Source organism: Salmo salar, chromosome ssa13 (genome assembly GCF_905237065.1).
Source record: "Salmo salar chromosome ssa13, Ssal_v3.1, whole genome shotgun sequence".
NCBI lineage: Eukaryota > Metazoa > Chordata > Actinopteri > Salmoniformes > Salmonidae > Salmo > Salmo salar.
The window spans coordinates 5,105,826-5,130,711 of NC_059454.1; the positions used below are offsets into that span (position 1 = coordinate 5,105,826).

At 47.5% G+C, this 24,886-nt stretch overlaps 1 protein-coding gene across 1 annotated transcript in view; it reads right to left on the bottom strand.

The window, feature by feature from the left end:
- LOC106594785 (IQ motif and SEC7 domain-containing protein 1) overlaps positions 1-24,886 on the bottom strand; it is a 139,026-nt gene that overhangs the window by 46,389 nt on the left and 67,751 nt on the right. The window contains exons 6-13 of the mRNA XM_045692827.1: positions 23,552-23,674; positions 23,193-23,359; positions 22,784-22,923; positions 21,442-21,567; positions 20,610-20,709; positions 18,484-18,645; positions 17,612-17,800; positions 14,518-14,567 (exon numbers count right to left, since the gene is read on the bottom strand). Coding sequence (XP_045548783.1) covers positions 14,518-14,567; positions 17,612-17,800; positions 18,484-18,645; positions 20,610-20,709; positions 21,442-21,567; positions 22,784-22,923; positions 23,193-23,359; positions 23,552-23,674 — 1,057 coding nt within the window. The remainder of the gene's footprint in view (positions 1-14,517; positions 14,568-17,611; positions 17,801-18,483; positions 18,646-20,609; positions 20,710-21,441; positions 21,568-22,783; positions 22,924-23,192; positions 23,360-23,551; positions 23,675-24,886) is intronic.

Genomic DNA, 24,886 nt, shown 5'->3' on the forward strand with positions numbered 1-24,886 from the left:
CCTGTCCCCTCTATATCAGATTAGCATACCCTGCAATGACCCCCCCCCCCCTCTATATAAGACTAGCATACCAACACTGACCCCCCCCTATTTCAGACTAGCATACCAGCACTGACCCCCCCTCCTTTCTCCTCTATATCAGACTAGCATACCAGCACTGACCCCCCCTCTATATCAGACTAGCATACCAACACTGACCCCCCTCTATATCAGACTAGCATACCAACACTGACCCCCCTCCTGTCCCTCTATATCAGACTAGCATACCAACACTGACCCCCCCTCTATATCAGACTAGCATACCAACACTTACCCCCCACTATATCAGACTAGCATACCAACACTGACACCCCTCCCTCTATATCAGACTAGCATACCAACACTGACCCCCCTCTATATCAGACTAGCATACCAACACTGACCCCCCCCTGTCCCTTCTATATCAGACTAGCATACCAACCCTGACCCCCCCTCTATATCAGACTAGCATACCAACACAGACCCCCCCTCTATATCAGACTAGCATACCAAAACTAACACCCCTCTATATCAGACTTGCATACCAACACTGACCCCTTCCTGTCCCTTCTATATCAGACTAGCATACCAACACTGACCCCCCCTCTATATCAGACTAGCATACCAACACTGACCCCCTTCCTGTCCCTTCTATATCAGACTAGCATACCAACACTGACCCCCCTCTATATCAGACTAGCATAATAACACAGACCCCCCCTCTATATCAGACTAGCATACCAACACTAACCCCCCCTCTACATCAGACTAGCATACCAACACTGACCCCCCCTCCTGTCCCCTCTATATCAGACTAGCATACCAACACTGACCCCCCTCTATATCAGACTAGCATACCAACACTGACCCCCCCTCTATATCAGACTAGCATACCAACACTGACCCCCCTCTATATCAGACTCGCATACCAACACTGACCCCCCCTCTATATCAGACTAGCATACCAACACTGACCCCCCCTCTATATCAGACTAGCATACCAACACTGACCCCCCCTCTATATCAGACTAGCATAACAGCACTGACCCCCCTTCCTGTCCCTCTATATCAGACTAGCATACCAGCACTGACCCCCTCTCCTGTCCCCTCTATATCAGATTAGCATACCCTGCAATGACCCCCCTCCCCCTCTATATAAGACTAGCATACCAACACTGACCCCCCCTATTTCAGACTAGCATACCAGCACTGACCCCCCCCTCCTTTCTCCTCTATATCAGACTAGCATACCAACACTGACCCCCCCTCTATATCAGACTAGCATACCAACACTGACCCCCCCTCTATATCAGACTAGCATACCAATACTGACCCCCCCTCCTCTATATCAGACTAGCATACCAACACTGACCCCCCCATATCAGACTAGCATACCAACACTGACCCTACCTGTATCAGATTAGCATACCCTGCACTGACCCCCCCCTATATCAGACTAGCATACCAGCACTGACCCCCCTCTATATCAGACTAGCATACCAACACTGACCACCCTCTATATCAGACTAGCATACCAACACTGACCCCCCCTCTATATCAGACTAGCATACCAACACTAACCCCCCTCTATATCAGACTAGCATACCAACACTGACCCCCCTCTATATGAGACTAGCTTACCAACACTGACCCCCCCTCTATATCAGACTAGCATACCAACACTGACCCCCCTCCTCTATATCATACTAGCATACCAACATTGACCCCCCCTCCTCTATATCAGACTAGCATACCAACACTGACACCCCCCTCTATATCAGACTGCATACCAACACTGACCCCCCCATCTATATCAGACTAGCATACCAACACTGACCCCCATCCTGTCCCCTCTATATCAGACTAGCATACCAACACTGACCCCCCCCTATATCAGACTAGCATACCAACACTGACCCTCCTCTATATCAGACTAGCATACCAACACTGACCCCCCTATATCAGACTAGCATACCAACACTGACCCCCCTCTATATCAGACTAGCATACCAACACTGACCCCCCTATATCAGACTAGCATACCAACACTGACCCCCCTCTATATCAGACTAGCATACCAACACTGACCCCCTCTGTATTTGACAAGCATACAAACACTGACCCCCCTATATCAGACTAGCATACCAGCACTGACCCCCCCTCTATATCAGACTAGCATACCAACACTGACCCCCCATATCAGACTAGCATACCAGTACAGACCCCCCTCCTGTCCCCTCTATATCAGACTACCATACCAGCACTGACCCCCCTCCCCTCTATATCAGACTAGCATACCAACACTGACCCCCCCCCATATCAGACTAGCATACCAGCACTGACCCCCCCTCCTGTCTCCTCTATATCAGACTAGCATACCAACACTGACCCCCCTCTATATCAGACTAGCATACCAACACTGACCCCCCCTCTATGTCAGACTAGCATTCCAACACTGACCCCCCCTCTATATCAGACTAGCATACCAACACTAACCCCCTCCACTATATCAGACTAGCATACCAACACTGACCCCCCCTATATCAGACTAGCATACCAACACTGACCCCCCCCTCTATATCAGACTAGCATACCAATACTGACCCCTCCCCCTCTATATCAGACTAGCATACCAACACTGACCACCCCTCCCTCTATATCAGACTAGCATTCCAACACTGACCCCCCCTATATCAGACTAGCATACCAACACTGACCCCCCCTCTATATCAGACTAGCATACCAACACTGACCCCCCTCCTGTCTCCTCTATATCAGACTAGCATACCAACACTGACACCCCCTCTATATCAGACTAGCATACCAACACTTACCCCCACTATATCAGACTAGCATACCAACACTGACCCCCTCCCTCTATATCAGACTAGCATACCAACACTGACCCCCCCTCTATATCAGACTAGCATACTAACACTGACCCCCCTCCTGTCCCTTCTATATCAGACTAGCATACCAACACTGACCCCCCCTCTATACCAGACTAGCATACCAACACAGACCCCCCCACTATATCAGACTAGCATACCAACACTAACCCCCCCTCTATATCAGACTTGCATACCAACACTGAACCCCTTCCTGTCCCTTCTATATCAGACTAGCATACCAACACTGACCCCCCCTCTATATCAGACTAGCATACCAACACAGACCCCTCCCTCTATATCAGACTAGCATACCAACACTAACCCCCCTCTATATCAGACTAGCATACCAACACTGACCCCCCCTCCTGTCCCTCTATATCAGACTAGCATACCAACACTGACCCCCCCCTCTATATCAGACTAGCATACCAACACTGCCCCCCCTCTATATCAGACTAGCATACCAACACTGCCCCCCTCTATATCAGACTAGCATACCAACACTGACCCCCCATATCAGACTAGCATACCAGCACTTGCCCCCTCCCCTCTATATCAGACCAGCATACCAACACTGACCCCCCTCTATATCAGACTAGCATACCAGCACTGACCCCCCTCCTGTCCCCTCTATATCAGACTAGCATACCACCACTGACCCCCCTCTATATCAGACTAGCATACCAACACTGACCCCCCCCTATATCAGATTAGCATACCCTGCACTGACCCCCCCTCCCCCTCTATACCAGACTAGCATACCAACACTGACCCCCCCTATATCAGACTAGCATACCAGCACTGACCCCCCTCCTGTCCCCTCTATATCATACTAGCATACCAGCACTGACCCCCCTCCTGTCCCCTCTATATCAGAATAGCATACCCTGCATTGACCACCCCCTTCCCCTCTATATGAGACTAGCATACCAACACTGACCCCCCTTGCCTATTTCAGACTAGCATACCAGCACTGACCCCCCCTGTCTCCTCTATATCAGACTAGCATACCAACACTGACCCCCCCTCTATATCAGACTAGCATACCAACACTGACCCCCCCTCTATATCAGACTAGCATACCAATACTGACCCCCCTCCTCTATATCAGACTAGCATACCAACACTGACCCCCCCATATCAGACTAGCATACCAACACTGACCCCCCCCTCTATATCAGACTAGCATACCAGCACTGACCCCCCCCTCTATATCAGACTAGCATACCAACACTGACCCCCCCTCTATATCAGACTAGCATACCAACACTGACCCCCCTCTATATCAGACTAGCATACCAACACTGACCCCCCCTCTATATCAGACTAGCATACCAACACTGACCCCCCCTCTATATCAGACTAGCATAACAGCACTGACCCCCCTTCCTGTCCCCTCTATATCAGACTAGCATACCAGCACTGACCCCCTCTCCTGTCCCCTCTATATCAGATTAGCATACCCTGCAATGACCCCCCCCTCCCCTCTATATAAGACTAGCATACCAACACTGACCCCCCCCTATTTCAGACTAGCATACCAGCACTGACCCCCCCCTCCTTTCTCCTCTATATCAGACTAGCATACCAACACTGACCCCCCTCTATATCAGACTAGCATACCAACACTGACCCCCCTCTATATCAGACTAGCATACCAATACTGACCCCCCTCCTCTATATCAGACTAGCATACCAACACTGACCCCCCATATCAGACTAGCATACCAACACTGACCCTACCTGTATCAGATTAGCATACCCTGCACTGACCCCCCCTATATCAGACTAGCATACCAGCACTGACCCCCCTCTATATCAGACTAGCATACCAACACTGACCACCCCTCTATATCAGACTAGCATACCAACACTGACCCCCCCCTCTATATCAGACTAGCATACCAACACTAACCCCCCTCTATATCAGACTAGCATACCAACACTGACCCCCCTCTATATGAGACTAGCTTACCAACACTGACCCCCCCTCTATATCAGACTAGCATACCAACACTGACCCCCTTCCCTCTATATCATACTAGCATACCAACATTGACCCCCCTCCTCTATATCAGACTAGCATACCAACACTGACACCCCCCTCTATATCAGACTGCATACCAACACTGACCCCCCCCATCTATATCAGACTAGCATACCAACACTGACCCCCCATCCTGTCCCCTCTATATCAGACTAGCATACCAACACTGACCCCCCCCTATATCAGACTAGCATACCAACACTGACCCTCCCTCTATATCAGACTAGCATACCAACACTGACCCCCCCTATATCAGACTAGCATACCAACACTGACCCCCCTCTATATCAGACTAGCATACCAACACTGACCCCCCTATATCAGACTAGCATACCAACACTGACCCCCCTCTATATCAGACTAGCATACCAACACTGACCCCCCCTCTGTATTTGACAAGCATACAAACACTGACCCCCCCTATATCAGACTAGCATACCAGCACTGACCCCCCCTCTATATCAGACTAGCATACCAACACTGACCCCCATATCAGACTAGCATACCAGTACAGACCCCCCCTCCTGTCCCCTCTATATCAGACTACCATACCAGCACTGACCCCCCTCCCCCTCTATATCAGACTAGCATACCAACACTGACCCCCCCATATCAGACTAGCATACCAGCACTGACCCCCCCTCCTGTCTCCTCTATATCAGACTAGCATACCAACACTGACCCCCCTCTATATCAGACTAGCATACCAACACTGACCCCCCCTCTATGTCAGACTAGCATTCCAACACTGACCCCCCCTCTATATCAGACTAGCATACCAACACTAACCCCCCTCCACTATATCAGACTAGCATACCAACACTGACCCCCCCCTATATCAGACTAGCATACCAACACTGACCCCCCCTCTATATCAGACTAGCATACCAATACTGACCCCTCCCCTCTATATCAGACTAGCATACCAACACTGACCCCCCCTCCCTCTATATCAGACTAGCATTCCAACACTGACCCCCCTATATCAGACTAGCATACCAACACTGACCCCCTCTATATCAGACTAACATACCAACACTGACCCCCCCCTCCTGTCTCCTCTATATCAGACTAGCATACCAACACTGACACCCACTATATCAGACTAGCATACCAACACTGACCCCCTCCCTCTATATCAGATTAGCATACCAACACTGACCCCCCCTCTATATCAGACTAGCATACTAACACTGACCCCCCCTCCTGTCCCTTCTATATCAGACTAGCATACCAACACTGACCCCCCTCTATACCAGACTAGCATACCAACACAGACCCCCCACTATATCAGACTAGCATACCAACACTAACCCCCCTCTATATCAGACTTGCATACCAACACTGAACCCCCTCCTGTCCCTTCTATATCAGACTAGCATACCAACACTGACCCCCCCTCTATATCAGACTAGCATACCAACACAGACCCCCTCCCTCTATATCAGACTAGCATACCAACACTGACCCCCCCTCTATATCAGACTAGCATACCAACACTGACCCCCCTCCTGTCCCCTCTATATCAGACTAGCATACCAACACTGACCCCCCCTCTATATCAGACTAGCATACCAACACTGCCCCCCTCTATATCAGACTAGCATACCAACACTGCCCCCCCTCTATATCAGACTAGCATACCAACACTGACCCCCCCCATATCAGACTAGCATACCAGCACTTGCCCCCTCCCCTCTATATCAGACCAGCATACCAACACTGACCCCCCCTCTATATCAGACTAGCATACCAGCACTGACCCCCCCTCCTGTCCCCTCTATATCAGACTAGCATACCACCACTGACCCCCCCCTCTATATCAGACTAGCATACCAACACTGACCCCCCCTATATCAGATTAGCATACCCTGCACTGACCCCCCCTCCCCTCTATACCAGACTAGCATACCAACACTGACCCCCCCTATATCAGACTAGCATACCAGCACTGACCCCCCCTTCTGTCCCCTCTATATCATACTAGCATACCAGCACTGACCCCCCTCCTGTCCCCTCTATATCAGAATAGCATACCCTGCAATGACCCCCCTTCCCCTCTATATGAGACTAGCATACCAACACTGACCCCCCCCCTATTTCAGACTAGCATACCAGCACTGACCCCCCCCTGTCTCCTCTATATCAGACTAGCATACCAACACTGACCCCCCCTCTATATCAGACTAGCATACCAACACTGACCCCCTCCTCTATATCAGACTAGCATACCAACACTGACCCCCCCTCCTCTATATCAGACTAGCATACCAACACTGACCCCCCCATATCAGACTAGCATACCAACACTGACCCCCCTCTATATCAGACTAGCATACCAGCACTGACCCCCCCTCTATATCAGACTAGCATACCAACACTGACCCCCCCTCAATATATCAGACTAGCATACCAACACTGACCCCCCTCTATATCAGACTAGCATACCAACACTGACCCCCCCCTCTATATCAGACTAGCATACCAACACTAACCCCCCCCTCTATATCAGACTAGCATACCAACAATGACCCCCTCTATATCAGACTAGCTTACCAACACTGACCCCCCCTCTATATCAGACTAGCATACCAACACTAACCCCCCCTCTATATCAGACTGGCATACCAACACTGACCCCCCTCTATATCAGACTTGCATACCAACACTGACCCTCCCTCTATATCAGACTAGCATACCAACACTGACCCCCCCTATATCAGATTAGCATACCCTGCACTGACCCCCCTCCCCTCTATACCAGACTAGCATACCAACACTGACCCCCCCTATATCAGACTAGCATACCAGCACTGACCCCCCCCTCCTGTCCAATCTATATCATACTAGCATACCAGCACTGACCCCCCCTCCTGTCCCCTCTATATCAGAATAGCATACCCTGCAATGACCCCCCCTTCCCCTCTATATGAGACTAGCATACCAACACTGACCCCCCCTATTTCAGACTAGCATACCAGCACTGACCCCCCCCGTCTCCTCTATATCAGACTAGCATACCAACACTGACCCCCCCTCTATATCAGACTAGCATACCAACACTGACCCTCCCTCTATATCAGACTAGCATACCAACACTGACCCCCCCTCTATATCAGACTAGCATACCAACACTGACCCCCCTCTATATCAGACTAGCATACCAACACTGACCCCCCCTCTATATCAGACTAGCATACCAACACTGACCCCCCCTTCTATATCAGACTAGCATACCAACACTGACCCCCCCTCTATATCAGACTAGCATACCAGCACTGACCCCCCCTCCTGTCCCCTCTATATCAGACTAGCATACCAGCACTGACCCCCTCTCCTGTCCCCTCTATATCAGATTAGCATACCCTGCAATGACCCCCCCTCCCCCTCTATATCAGACTAGCATACCAACACTGACCCCCCCCTATTTCAGACTAGCATACCAGCACTGACCACCCCCTCCTTTCTCCTCTATATCAGACTAGCATACCAACACTGACCCCCCCCTCTATATCAGACTAGCATACCAATACTGACCCCCCCTCCTCTATATCAGACTAGCATACCAACACTGACCCCCCCATATCAGACTAGCATACCAACACTGACCCTACCTGTATCAGATTAGCATACCCTGCACTGACCCCCCCCCCTATATCAGACTAGCATACCAGCACTGACCCCCCTCTATATCAGACTAGCATACCAACACTGAACACCCCTCTATATCAGACTAGCATACCAACACTGACCCCCCCTCTATATCAGACTAGCATACCAACACTAACCCCCCCCTCTATATCAGACTAGCCTACCAACACTGACCCCCCTCTATATGAGACTAGCTTACCAACACTGACCCCCCCTCTATATCAGACTAGCATACCAACACTGACCCCCCCCTCTATATCAGACTAGCATACCAACACTGACCCCCCCCTCTATATCAGACTAGCATACCAACACTGACACCCCCCTCTATATCAGACTGCATACCAACACTGACCCCCCATCTATATCAGACTAGCATACCAACACTGACCCCCCCATCCTGTCCCCTCTATATCAGACTAGCATACCAACACTGACCCCCCCCCTATATCAGACTAGCATACCAACACTGACCCTCCCTCTATATCAGACTAGCATACCAACACTGACCCCCCCTATATCAGACTAGCATACCAACACTGACCCCCCCTCTATATCAGACTAGCATACCAACACTGACCCCCCTATATCAGACTAGCATACCAACACTGACCCCCCCTCTATATCAGACTAGCATACCAACACTGACCCCCCTCTGTATTTGACAAGCATACCAACACTGACCCCCCTATATCAGACTAGCATACCAGCACTGACCCCCCCCTCTATATCAGACTAGCATACCAACACTGACCCCCCCATATCAGACTAGCATACCAGTACAGACCCCCCCTCCTGTCCCCTCTATATCAGACTACCATACCAGCACTGACCCCCCCTCCCCTTCTATATCAGACTAGCATACCAACACTGACCCCCCCCTATATCAGACTAGCATACCAGCACTGACCCCCCTCCTGTCTCCTCTATATCAGACTAGCATACCAACACTGACCCCCCATATCAGACTAGCATACCAGTACAGACCCCCCCTCCTGTCCCCTCTATATCAGACTACCATACCAGCACTGACCCCCCCCTCCCCTTCTATATCAGACTAGCATACCAACACTGACCCCCCCCTATATCAGACTAGCATACCAGCACTGACCCCCCTCCTGTCTCCTCTATATCAGACTAGCATACCAACACTGACCCCCCCTCTATATCAGACTAGCATACCAACACTGACCCCCCACTCTATATCAGACTAGCATACCAACACTAACCCCCTCCACTATATCAGACTAGCATACCAACACTGACCCCCCCCATATCAGACTAGCATACCAACACTGACCCCCCCCTCTATATCAGACTAGCATACCAATACTGACCCCCCCCTCTATATCAGACTAGCATGCCAACACTGACCCCCCTCCCTCTATATCAGACTAGCATTCCAACACTGACCCCCCCTATATCAGACTAGCATACCAACACTGACCCCCCCTCTATATCAGACTAGCATACCAACACTGACCCCCCCTCCTGTCCCTTCTATATCAGACTAGCATACCAACACTGACCCCCACTCTATATCAGACTAGCATACCAACACAGACCCCCCCTCTATATCAGACTAGCATACCAACACTAACCCCCCCTCTATATCAGACTTGCATACCAACACTGACCCCCCTCCTGTCCCTTCTATATCAGACTAGCATACCAACACTGACCCCCCCTCTATATCAGACTAGCATACCAACACAGACCCCCTCCCTCGATATCAGACTAGCATACCAACACTAACCCCCCCTCTATATCAGACTAGCATACCAACACTGACCCCCCTCCTGTCCCCTCTATATCAGACTAGCATACCAACACTGACCCCCCTCTATATCAGACTAGCATACCAACACTGCCCCCCTCTATATCAGACTAGCATACCAACACTGACCCCTCTATATATCAGACTAGCATACCAACACTGACCCCCCCCATATCAGACTAGCATACCAGCACTTGCCCCCCCTCCCCCTCTATATCAGACCAGCATACCAACACTGACCCCCCCTCTATATCAGACTAGCATACCAGCACTGACCCCCCCTCCTGTCCCCTCTATATCAGACTAGCATACCAACACTGACCCCCCCTCTATATCAGACTAGCATACCAACACTGACCCCCTCTATATCAGACTAGCATACCAACACTGACCCCCCCCCTATATCAGACTAGCATACCCGCACTGACCCCCCTCCCCCTCTATACCAGACTAGCATACCAACACTGACCCCCCCTCTATATCAGACTAGCATACCCGCACTGACCACCCCTCCTGTCCCTCTATATCAGACTAGCATACCAGCACTGACCCCCCCTGTCTCCTCTATATCAGACTAGCATACCAACACTGACCCCCCCCTCTATATCAGACTAGCATACCAACACTGACCCCCCTCTATATCAGACTAGCATACCAACACTGACCCCCCCTCCTCTATATCAGACTAGCATACCAACACTGACCCCCCATATCAGACTAGCATACCAACACTGACCCCCCTCTATATCAGACTAGCATACCAGCACTGACCCCCCCTCTATATCAGACTAGCATACCAACACTGAACCCCCCCTCTATATCAGACTAGCATACCAACACTGACCCCCCCTCTATATCAGACTAGCATACCAACACTGACCCCCCCTCTATATCAGACTAGCATACCAACACTAACCCCCCCCTCTATATCAGACTAGCATACCAACACTGACCCCCCTCTATATCAGACTAGCTTACCAACACTGACCCACCCCCCTCTATATCAGACTAGCATACCAACACGGACCCCCCTCCCTCTATATCATACTAGCATACCAACATTGACCCCCTCCCTCTATATCAGACTAGCATACCAACACTGACACCCCCCTCTATATCAGACTAGCATACCAACACTGACCCCCCCTCTATATCAGACTAGCATACCAACACTGACCCCCCCTATATCAGACTTGCATACCAACACTGACCCTCCCTCTATATCAGACTAGCATACCAACACTGACCCCCCTATATCAGACTAGCATACCAACACTGACCCCCCCTCTATATCAGACTAGCATACCAACACTGACCCCCCCTATATCAGACTAGCATACCAACACTGACCCCCCTCTATATCAGACTAGCATACCAACACTGACCCCCCCTCTATATCAGACTAGCATACCAACACTAACCCCCCCCTCTATATCAGACTAGCATACCAACACTGACCCCCCTCTATATCAGACTAGCTTACCAACACTGACCCCCCCCCTCTATATCAGACTAGCATACCAACACTGACCCCCCTCCCTCTATATCATACTAGCATACCAACATTGACCCCCCTCCCTCTATATCAGACTAGCATACCAACACTGACACCCCCCTCTATATCAGACTAGCATACCAACACTGACCCCCCCCTCTATATCAGACTAGCATACCAACACTGACCCCCCATCCTGTCCCCTCTATATCAGACTAGCATAGCAACACTGACCCCCCCCTATATCAGACTTGCATACCAACACTGACCCTCCTCTATATCAGACTAGCATACCAACACTGACCCCCCTATATCAGACTAGCATACCAACACTGACCCCCCCTCTATATCAGACTAGCATACCAACACTGACCCCCCCTATATCAGACTAGCATACCAACACTGACCCCCCCTCTATATCAGACTAGCATACCAACACTGACCCCCCTCTATATTTGACAAGCATACCAACACTGACCCCCCCTATATCAGAGTAGCATACCAGCACTGACCGCCCCTCCTGTCCCCTCTATATCAGACTAGCATACCAGCACTGACCCCCCCTCTATATCAGACTAGCATACCAACACTGACCCCCCCCTCTATATCAGACTAGCATACCAACACTGACCCCCCCTCTATATCAGACTAGCATACCAACACTGACCCCCCCTCTATGTCAGACTAGCATTCCAACACTGACCCCCCCCTCTATATCAGACTAGCATACCAACACTAACCCCCTCCACTATATCAGACTAGCATACCAACAATGACCCCCCCATATCAGACTAGCATACCAACACCGACCCCCCCTCTATATCAGACTAGCATACCAATACTGACCCCCCTCTATATCAGACTAGCATACCAACACTGACCCCCCTCCCTCTATATCAGACTAGCATTCCAACACTGACCCCACCTATATCAGACTAGCATACCAACACTGACCCCCCCTCTATATCAGACTAGCATACCAACACTGACCCCCCCTCCTGTCTCCTCTATATCAGACTAGCATACCAACACTGACCCCCCCTCTATATCAGACTAGCATACCAACACAGACCCCCTCCTCTATATCAGACTAGCATACCAACACTAACCCCCCTCTATATCAGACTAGCATACCAACACTGACCCCCCCTCCTGTCCCCTCTATATCAGACTAGCATACCAACACTGCCCCCCTCTATATCAGACTAGCATACCAACACTGCCCCCCCCTCTATATCAGACTAGCATACCAACACTGACCCCCCTCTATATCAGACTAGCATACCAACACTGACCCCCCCCATATCAGACTAGCATACCAGCACTGGCCCCCCTCCCCTCTATATCAGACTAGCATACCAACACTGACCCCCCTCTATATCAGACTAGCATACCAGCACTGACCCCCCCTCCTGTCCCCTCTATATCAGACTAGCATACCAACACTGACCCCCCCTCTATATCAGACTAGCATACCAACACTGACCCCCCCTATATCAGATTAGCATACCCTGCACTGACCCCCCCCCTCCCCCTCTATATCAGACTAGCATACCAACACTGACCCCCCCCTATATCAGACTAGCATACCAGCACTGACCCCCCTCCTGTCTCCTCTATATCAGACTAGCATACCAACACTGACCCCCCCCTCTATATCAGACTAGCATACCAACACTGACCCCCCCTCTATATCAGACTAGCATACCAACACTGACCCCCCCTCCTCTATATCAGACTAGCATACCAACACTGACCCCCCCATAACAGACTAGCATACCAACACTGACCCCCCCTATATCAGATTAGCATACCCTGCACTGACCCCCCCCCTCCCCCCTCTATATCAGACTAGCATACCAACACTGACCCCCCCCTATATCAGACTAGCATACCAGCACTGACCCCCCCCTCTATATCAGACTAGCATACCAACACTGACCCCCCCCTCTATATCAGACTAGCATACCAACACTGACCCCCCTCTATATCAGACTAGCATACCAACACTGACCCCCCCCTCCTCTATATCAGACTAGCATACCAACACTGACCCCCCCCATATCAGACTAGCATTCCAACACTGACCCCCCCCTATATCAGACTAGCATACCAACACTGACCCCCCCCTCCTCTATATCAGACTAGCATACCAACACTGACCCCCCATATCAGACTAGCATACCAACACTGACCCCCCCTCTATATCAGACTAGCATACCAACACTGACCCCCCCCTCTATATCAGACTAGCATACCAACACTGACCCCCCCTCTATATCAGACTAGCATACCAACACTGACCCCCCCCTCTATATCAGACTAGCATACCAACACTGACCCACCCTCTATATCAGACTAGCATACCATCACTGACCCCCCTCTATATCAGACTAGCATACCAACACTGACCCACCCCCTCTATATCAGACTAGCATACCAACACTGACCCCCCTCCTGTCTCCTCTATATCAGACTAGCATACCAACACTGAACCCCCCTCTATATCAGAGTAGCATACCAACACTGACCCCCCCTCTATATCAGACTAGCATACCAACACTGACCCCCCCGTCTATGTCAGACTAGCATACCATCACTGACCCCCCCCCCTTATATATCAGAGATGCAGACTTACTTCCATAGTACTGTCCAGGGAGCCAACACTGGTCCGGCGGCCCCGCTTTCCTGCACCCAGCAAGGAAGAACAAAAGACATATGTTGCGTTGTCATGGAGACGGCATTGTTGATAAATCAATGAACACTGAGATTCTCATGTGGACTATTTCTCTCTAAACTACAGGTCTCCTATTGGGACAGCAGGTGGATAACTACAGTTCTCCTATTGGGACAGCAGGTGGATAACTACAGTTCTCCAGTTGGGACAGCAGGTGGATAACTACAGGTCTCCTATTGGGACAGCAGGTGGATAACTACAGTTCTCCTATTGGGACAGCAGGTGGATAACTACAGTTCTCCTATTGGGACAGCAGGTGGATAACTACAGTTCTCCTGTTGGGACAGCAGGTGGATAACTACAGTTCTCCTATTGGGACAGCAGGTGGATAACTACAGGTCTCCTGTTGGGACAGCAGGTGGATAACTACAGTTCTCCAGTTGGGACAGCAGGTGGATAACTACAGTTCTCCTATTGGGACAGCAGGCGGATAACTACAGTTCTCCTATTGGGACAGCAGGTGGATAACTACAGTTCTCCAGTTGGGACAGCAGGTGGATAACTACAGTTCTCCTATTGGGACAGCAGGTGGATAACTACAGTTTTCCAGTTGGGACAGCAGGTGGATAACTACAGTTTTCCAGTTGGGACAGCAGGTGGATAACTACAGTTTTCCAGTTGGGACAGCAGGTGGATAACTACAGTTTTCCAGTTGGGACAGCAGGTGGATACTGAGCACCACACGGTGCATAACGCAGGTTAATGTTTTTCATTATGAATGTTGTTCTGGAGGCAACTCTGCAGTGTGGACAGAAAGTCATAAAATCTGATTTTACACTGCTAACCCTAATGCCTAACTTTCAATAGTTGTTTGTTTTAATACATTTTTACAATATAGTCAGTCTTTCGGTCTGTACAATAATCAGAAATAGATTTCACAAATCATGTTCGATTGATTTCCAGAAAGCTTTTCATTTTGTAAATAAGGATATTTTAGCCTATAGTTTGTTAAAGACAGGGGTTGATGGGAAACTTTAATGAATATCGTACAGATTGGTTTACAACACCCTCGGGTGTAAAACACGGAGACGCCTTTTCACTGACTGTTTGCTATGTTTATAAACGATTTGGCAAAATAATTAAACGGTTAAATATTGGAGTAAGATAAGATGATGACATGCTAAGTATCCGTTTATATGCTGATTATATTATTTAGATGACAGAAACTGAACAAGACCTGCAGAACATGTTATTATGTCCAGTCTGTTGGTGTAAAAGATGGAGACTCATGATTAACCAGACAAAAACACAGATAATGACTTGGTGTAGAAAATGGAGACCCATGATTAACCAGACAAAAACACAGATAATGACTTGGTGTAGAAAATGGAGACCCATGATTAACCAGACAAAAACACAGATAATGACTTGGTGTAAAAGATGGAGACTCAGGATCAACCAGACTAAAACACAGATAATGACTTTGTGTAAAAGATGGAGACTCAGGATCAACCAGACTAAAACACAGATAATGACTTGGTGTAGAAGATGGAGACTCAACCAGACTAAAACACAGATAATGACTTGGTGTAGAAGATGGAGACTCAACCAGACTAAAACACAGATAATAACTTGGTGTAAAAGATGGAGACTCGTAATCAACAAGACTAAAACACAGATAATGACTTGGTGTAAAAGGTGGAGACTCAGGATCAACCAGACTAAAACACAGATAATGACTTTGTGTAAAAGATGGAGACTCAGGATCAACCAGACTAAAACACAGATAATGACTTGGTGTAAAAGATGGAGACTCAACCAGACATGTGATCAACCAGACTAAAACACAGATAATAACTTGGTGTAAAAGATGGAGACTCAACCAGACTAAAACACAGATAATGACTTGGTGTAGAAGATGGAGACTCAACCAGACTAAAACACAGATAATAACTTGGTGTAAAAGATGGAGACTCAGGATCAACCAGACTAAAACACAGATAATGACTTTTTGTAAAAGATGGAGACTCAGGATCAACCAGACTAAAACACAGATAATGACTTGGTGTAAAATGTATGAATTGAAATGTATGCATTCACTACTGTAAGTCGCTCTGGATAAGAGCGTCTGCTAAATGACCTAAATGTAAAAATGAATCCCATAAGGGATGGGTTGCCAACTGGCATTTTGACACGAAAAATAAATTGCCATTCGTCATTCATATAGCCAATTTTGACTTTATTAACAACTGGCCCATCTAACGGAAATTCGCTCATTTCTGCCTCAAGGACCAGACTCATCCCCAATAAAAGTCAACCTGCCGCAAAAACAGCTCCTTTAGCACTGTGCCATCTCTCTCTTTCTGTGGAGCACGACCTGATCTATAATTACCATTTCACTCCCTCACAACTCAGCAGGCCTTGGCTCTGACCTTCAGTCAGAATGTCTGTACAGTGCTCTGCCGAATCACTGGTCTGTTGCAAACGGTTTGTTTCAAATCACTTTGTTTCAACATGTCGAGCACTCTGCTGACTTCTTCTCTGAACGTATGACAGACAAGATATTCAACATTTTAGATGTCTGTATGACAGATATATTTAAGAAGTGAAGTGAGCGTAATTACACAAAACTGCCAGTGAAAAGCGATACGTAAGGTTGCTTTTGATAAGGTTATATTTATAAGAATTTTATTTAACTAGGCAAGTCAGTTAAGAACAAATTCTTATTTACAATGACAGCCTAGGAACAGTGGGTTAACTGCCTTGTTCAGGGGCAGAACGACAGATTTTTACCTTGTCAGCTCGGGGATTCGATCTAGCCACCTTTCGGGTTACTGACCCAACGCTTTAACCACTAGGCTATCTACTGTAGGCCTACATGTTATAAAGTATTTCACACAAGTATTTGACCCAGGTCTGGTGTCCAGTATGTCTGTCGTGTGTGTGTGTGTGTGTGTGTGTGTGTGTGTGTGTGTGTGTGTGTGTGTGTGTGTGTGTGTGTGTGTGTGTGTGTGTGTGTGTGTGTGTGTGCGCGTGTGTGCGCGTGTGTACATACCTGTTTCTGATAGGTCTCTCAGTGATGAGCTGAGCGCTGTACGTTTGAGTCCGTCTGCAGAGGCATAGCTGTCGTCCAGACTGGGCCTACCCAGAGTGCCGTTCACCGCCTTCACGCCGCCGCTGGGACTACCACCGTCAGACCCGGCAGCAACAGGCCTCATCACTCCTTTCTGCTTCTCCAACTCCGCTGTAAAGAGGGAGGAGGAGAGGGGGAACAGTGGGGAGTAGGGAGGGAGCAAAGTGGAGAAAGGGAAAGAGAGGAGGAAGGTGAGGAAGAGGGCGACAGAGAGAGAGAGAGAGAAAAGAGAGAGACAGAGAGGAGGAGGAGGGTAAGAGGGTGAGAGAGAGGAAGAGATAAGAGTGAGAGAGAGAGAGAGAGTGGAGGAGGGTGAGGAAGAGGGCGAGAGAGAGAGAGTAAAGTGAGAGAGAGAGAGAGAGGAGGAAGGTGAGGAAGAGGGCGCGAGAGAGAGAGTAAAGAGAGAGAGAGAGGAGGAAGGTGAGGAAGAGGGCAACAGAGAGAGAGAGAGAAAAGAGAGAGACAGAGAGGAGGAGGAGGGTGAGAGAGGAGAGGAGAGGAGAGAGAGCAGGGAGGGTGGGGAAGAGGGCGAGAGAGAGAAAGAGAGAAGAGAAAGAGAGGAGGAGGGTGAGGAAGAGGGCGCCCGAGAGAGAACGAGAGAAGAGAGCAAGAAGTGAGTAGAGAATAAGAGTGGGAAAGGATGACTTTGCTTTAAAAGGTATATGTAATCACATTAGGGATTACATTGCTTTAAAAGGTACACGGTTATCACATTAGTTGTATATTAAACTATTCTGTTGTATTCCCCTATGGAATAATACAGTATTCTATATAGCTCTGTATAGTTTACTCACACTCCACTCTGTATTTCTCCATCTCCTGCACCTCAGCGATGCTCTCTCTCAGGTCGGAGGTGAAACGTGTTCTGTCCTGCTCTCTCGGAGCGTTAAACACGATCAGAACTTTTCTCTCCCCGCCAGGGTTGGCTGATGTCAGACGGATACCGTGGGGGTAGTCTGCAGTGGAGAGAGGAGACGTGTTACCACAACACATACTGTACAGTAATACAGACACAGTGTACATCTCATAGGGCTCTGGTCAGAGGTAGTGCACCACACTAGGGAAAGAGGAGGGCCATTTGGGACTCAATTACAGTCTTCACTAGAGAGGAAGGCCATTTGGGACCCAATTACAGTCTTCACCAGAGAGGAGGGCCATTTGGGAATCAATTACAGTCTTCACCAGAGAGGAGGGCCATTTGGGACTCAATTACAGTCTTCACCAGAGAGGAGGACCATTTGGGACCCAATTACAGTCTTCACCAGAGAGGAAGGCCATTTGGGACTCAATTACAGTCTTCACCAGAGAGGAGGGCCATTTGGGAATCAATTACAGTCTTCACCAGAGAGGAGGGCCATTTGGGAATCAATTACAGTCTTCACCAGAGAGGAGGGCCATTTGGGAATCAATTACAGTCTTCACCAGAGAGGAGGGCCATTTGGGAATCAATTACAGTCTTCACCAGAGAGGAGGGCCAATTGGGACTCAATTACAGTCTTCACCAGAGAGGAAGGCCATTTGGGACTCAATTACAGTCTTCACCAGAGAGGAGGGCCATTTGGGAATCAATTACAGTCTTCACCAGAGAGGAGGGCCATTTGGGAATCAATTACAGTCTTCACCAGAGAGGAGGGCCATTTGGGAATCAATTACAGTCTTCACCAGAGAGGAGGGCCATTTGGGAATCAATTACAGTCTTCACCAGAGAGGAGGGCCATTTGGGACTCAATTACAGTCTTCACCAGAGAGGAGGGCCATTTGGGACTCAATTACAGTCTTCACCAGAGAGGAGGGCCATTTGGGAATCAATTACAGTCTTCACCAGAGAGGAGGGCCATTTGGGAATCAATTACAGTCTTCACCAGAGAGGAGGTGTCTTCACACAAACACCCACATACAACTAACCATCCAATTCCCCAATCATATGGTTGTAATTTACAAACTATAATGTAGTTATGTTATAGTGGTGAGAATGCAACCAGAGTTGTCTCAAAAATAAACGTCATGTTATGTACAAAAATGAAAGAAATAGATACAAATGTAATTGTCATTATCGAGGGAGAACTATCATTAAACAGGACAAAGGTTTAAAATGGCCTCCTCTGCGATGTGATCAGAGAATAGATACGGTGATGTATTTATAGCAGAGAGGGAGAGAGAGAGACAGAGAGAGAGGGAGAGAGAGAGAGAGAGAGAGAGAGAGAGAGACAGAGAGAGAGAGAGACAGAGAGAGAGAGACAGAGAGACAGAGAGAGAGAGAGAGAGAGAGAGAGAGAGACAGAGAGAGAGAGAGAGAGAGAGAGAGAGAGAGAGAGAGAGATACAGACTGATAGATAGATAGACAGATGACAGACAGATGACAGACAGACAGACAGACAGACAGACAGACAGACAGACAGACAGACAGACAGACAGACAGACAGACAGACAGACAGACAGACAGACAGACAGACAGACAGACAGACAGACAGACAGACAGACAGACAGACAGACAGACAGACAGACAGACAGACAGACAGACAGACAGACAGACAGACAGACAGACAGACAGATAGATAGATAGATAGATAGATAGATAGATAGATAGATAGATAGATAGTTAGTTAGTTAGTTAGTTAGTTAGGGTTAGAGAGGGACAGATGGAGAGACAGATGGCCGGAGAGACACATACTGCCTCCCCATTCTGCACCCTTCTCCCATAGTGTGCACTTGAACACTTTCTGTCATGGATATTATTAACAATGGTGAAATTACCTCCAGCTAATGTTTACACCAATCCTATGATTTAAAATCCATGACACACTGTGAAGTTGGGAGAAGGGTGGAGAATCTGGATATAGCTCAGTACTTACACACACACACACACACACACACACACACACACACACACACACACACACACACACACACTTACACTTACATTGGTTCTGGAACATGTGGACCTGCATTTCGACCAGGGGGAAGGACTGTCTGAAGCTGTATGTCACAGAGGTCTTCTTCTTCTGGAAGATTTTGGTTACCTGTAGCGGAGAAGAGGGGAAAAAACATGTTTGTTTATGACCCCAGCTAGCACATAACGTTCTGAGAACCATATGTTTCTTAGAGCTTGGTAAGAGCGTGGTTTTCCTATGGTTATTTTTGTGTACAACCTTTCCCACAACGTTCTAGGAATGGTGCAGGATAGTTGCAAGGTTTTGGGAACGTTCTCAGCACATTTAAGGAACATGATGTTATTGTCTTTTTTTAATTTCATTACTTTAACAGAACTTTTCCTTTTGTCAAACATAGTTACATTTAATTTAAAACAATGTTCCGGGGACGTTCTCCAACTGGTTTGAAATTGAGAATGTTCTCAAATTGTTTTCAGAGAACGTTAAGAAAACAACATGGGAATTTCAGTACTTCAGCATAACATTTCCTACAGGTTTTCTCATGGTTGTATTTAAAGTCATGTTTTCAAATCGTTTTCAGAAAAATAAAATATAGAAAATATTCGTAACGTTCAGAGAACATTCTAAGAATGTTGCTTTAAAACATATAGTGTACATTCTGTTCTCAGCATTAACAAAACTCTCTCTCTCTCTCTCTCTCTCTCTCTCTCTCTCTCTCTCTCTCTCTCTCTCTCTCTCTCTCTCTCTCTCTCTCTCTCTCTCTCTCTCTCTCTCTCTCTCTCTCTCTCTCTCTCTCTCTCTCTCTCTCTCTCTCTCTCTCTCTCTCTCTCTCTCTCTCGATGGCTCACAGGTGAGTCTTACCACGAGCAGGTCGTTGAAGAGGAAGACTTCTCTCTGGTGGACTCCAGTCCTTTGGTTTTTGTTAGGCTCAGGCACCTCGTACAGCTGACAGCAACACACCAATCTGCGATGGGACAGCGAGAGCACCTACATAACACAGAGAGGTTAGTTTGCAGTTCAGGTTTACCAGCTCAAATATACAATTAAGCAGAAATGTTTACAGAAGCCGACTTTATATCAGGCAAAATTTGTGTCTACCTACAGTTTGGGTTTTTTCCCACACTAACCATGGGTATATATTCTATTTACATTATGGGGCTTTCCACACTAACCATGGGTATATATTCTATTTACAGTATGGGGCTTTCCCCACTAACCATGGGTATATCTTCTACCTACAGTATGGGGCTTTCCCCACTAACCATGGGTATATCTCCTACCTACAGTATGGGGCTTTCCACACTAACCATGGGTATATATTCTACCTACAGTTTGGGGTTTTTCCACACTAACCATGGGTATATATTCTACCTACAGTATGGGGCTTTCCCCACTAACCATGGGTATATCTTCTACCTACAGTATGGGGCTTTCCACACTAACCATGGGTATATCTTCTACCTACAGTATGGGGCTTTCCCCACACTAACCATGGGTATATCTTCTACCTACAGTATGGGGCTTTCCCCTCCACACTAACCATGGGTATATATTCTACCTACAGTATGGGGCTTTCCCCACTAACCATGGGTATATCTTCTACCTACAGTATGGGGCTTTCCCCACACTAACCATGTCTATAACAGAACAAGGGGGGCTTCCTTGGTCAGTATATAGATCCTCTTTACTACTGCAGATTTTTGGAAATATATAACTTTGGACAAATGCAAAAGTATTGCTACAGCTCTCAAAAAATATTACTGCCCTGAATTTATCTGGGTTTAAGTAGAGAGACTACTTCCTGGAGGACAATATACCATGCTAACTCACATGTTTACATGTGTGGTTGGGGCGAAGGATTAAGAGGGTGTTAACAATGCTGAACGGGCGTACACAAAAGAAGAACTCTAGAAAGTGTGAAAATCTTGTCAGTTTTTCAAAGGGCATTTTCTCCTACTTGTCTCTTAAGAAGGGGATTAACAAATGTATGAACGTTTAAAGCAGCACACCTTCCCCATGTTCCTCACTAACTACAGTGATATACTTTTATTTTTTATTTTTAATTTTTGAAATCTGAGTCTGTACTTTTATAAATCTTTACTTTCATAAAATGCAACAAAAAAAAAAATGATGATAATCAATTTAGATTGGATACAACGTCAGTCGAGAAATACAGACACATTTCTACAGTATTTTGACTTACAGGCTTCTTGCCGACAAAAACTCTCTCCACGGCCTGTACTTGAGACACGTGGTCATCGTTGGTGCGTAGCTCCCACTTCTCTATCCGATGGTAGATTCCTACTAACAGGTCTCTGGGAATGTCCTGACCATTGTCCACTCCTGAGAAACATATCACACACAGAGGAGAGAGTGTGTTAGTCAAACAGAGAAAGAAAATGATTTACAAATTCTACTATAAAACATTCCCTAACGTTCTGTAGAAGAAGAGGTAGAGATTGACGAGGAGGACAGAAGGGAAAGTCTGAGACGGGCCAATGATGTGAGAGAAATAGACGTAGTACTATGGTTGTCTGTTTCGATGAGTAAGAATGAAGGAGGTCATCACTTTTTACCTCCAGGTTCTGAAAAACAGTCGGCATCCTCCTCACCTCTGAGGTTTTTGATGAAGTCCTCCAACTTCATCTTCCTCTCTGGTTTGACGTTGGGAGAGTACATGTCTGTGTTGAGGAGGATGATGGCGAAGGCCAGGATGAAGATCGTGTCGGGGTTCTGGAACTGTCGGATCAGCACCGGGTTACTGACACAGTACCGCTGACTGGAGGTGAGTGGGGTGGGGGGAGAAAGGGGAGAGACAGAGAGAGATTAGATATGAAGCAGATTTTTAAAAGAAAACTAAAATACAAAATTAATACTGTTGTGCACAACACAAACTACCCAAACAAAACAAAAAAATCATAAAAGTCTATAAATCCACAGGTCATGCTATAGTCCATAATCCTGCTGTTACCTGAAAGCCTCGATCAGTCTCTCCACCTTCTGGGCCTCGCCCTGGACTTTGATCTGGGCCTGAAACTTCCTGAGGGCATCATCCAGATCCATCCCTGAGAAGTCCATCTCATCCACCACACAACTGGACAGGGGATAGAGAGAGGAGAGAGGGAGGAAGGATGAAGAGAGGGAGAGAGGGAGGGAAGGATGAAGAGACGGAGGAAGGATGAAGAGAGGGAGAGAGGAGAGAGGGAGGAAGGATGAAGACAGGGAGAGAGGAGAGAGGGAGGAAGGATGATGAGAGGGAGGAAGGATGAAGAGAGGGAGAGAGGAGAGAGGGAGGAAGAAGAGAGGGAGGAAGGATGAAGAGAGGGAGAGAGAAGAGAGGGAGGAAGGATGAAGAGAGGGAGGAAGAAGAGAGGGAGGAAGGATGAAGAGAGGGAGGAAGGGTGAAGAGAGGAAGAGAGGGAGGAAGGATGATGAGAGGGAGAGAGTCATCACAGAGGAAATATATAAAAGTAAGAATAATGGACAATAAAGTATCCTTCTACTAAAGAAAAGGGTGAGAGAGTCATACAGGACACGATAATGTATAGGGCAGCGTTGACTGATTAGAGTAATACAGAACACGATAATGTATAGGGCAGCGTTGACTGATTAGAGTCATACAGAACACGATAATGTATAATTCAGCGTTGACTGATTAGAGTCATACAGAACACGATAATGTATAATGCAGCGTTGACTGGTTAGAGTCATACAGAACACGATAATGTATAGGGCAGCGTTGACTGGTTAGTCATACATAACACCATAATGTATAATGCAGCATTGACTGATTAGAGTCATATAGAACACGATAATGTATAATGCAGCGTTGACTGATTAGAGTCATATAGAACACGATAATGTATAATGCAGCGTTGACTGATTAGAGTCATATAGAACACGATAATGTATAATGCAGCGTTGACTGATTAGAGTCATATAGAACACGATAATGTATAATGCAGCGTTGACTGATTAGAGTCATATAGAACACGATAATGTATAATGCAGCGTTGACTGGTTAGAGTCATATAGAACACGATAATGTATAATGCAGCGTTGACTGGTTAGTCATAGTCATACAGAACACGATACTGTATAGGGCAGCGTTGATTGATTAGAGTCATACAGAACACGATTTACATTTACATTTAAGTCATTTAGCAGACGCTCTTATCCAGAGCGACTTACAAATTGGTGCATTCACCTTATGATATCCAGTGGAACAACCACTTTTCAATAGTGCATCTAAATCTTTTAAGGGGGGGGTTAGAAGGATTACTTTATCCTATCCCAGGTATTCCTT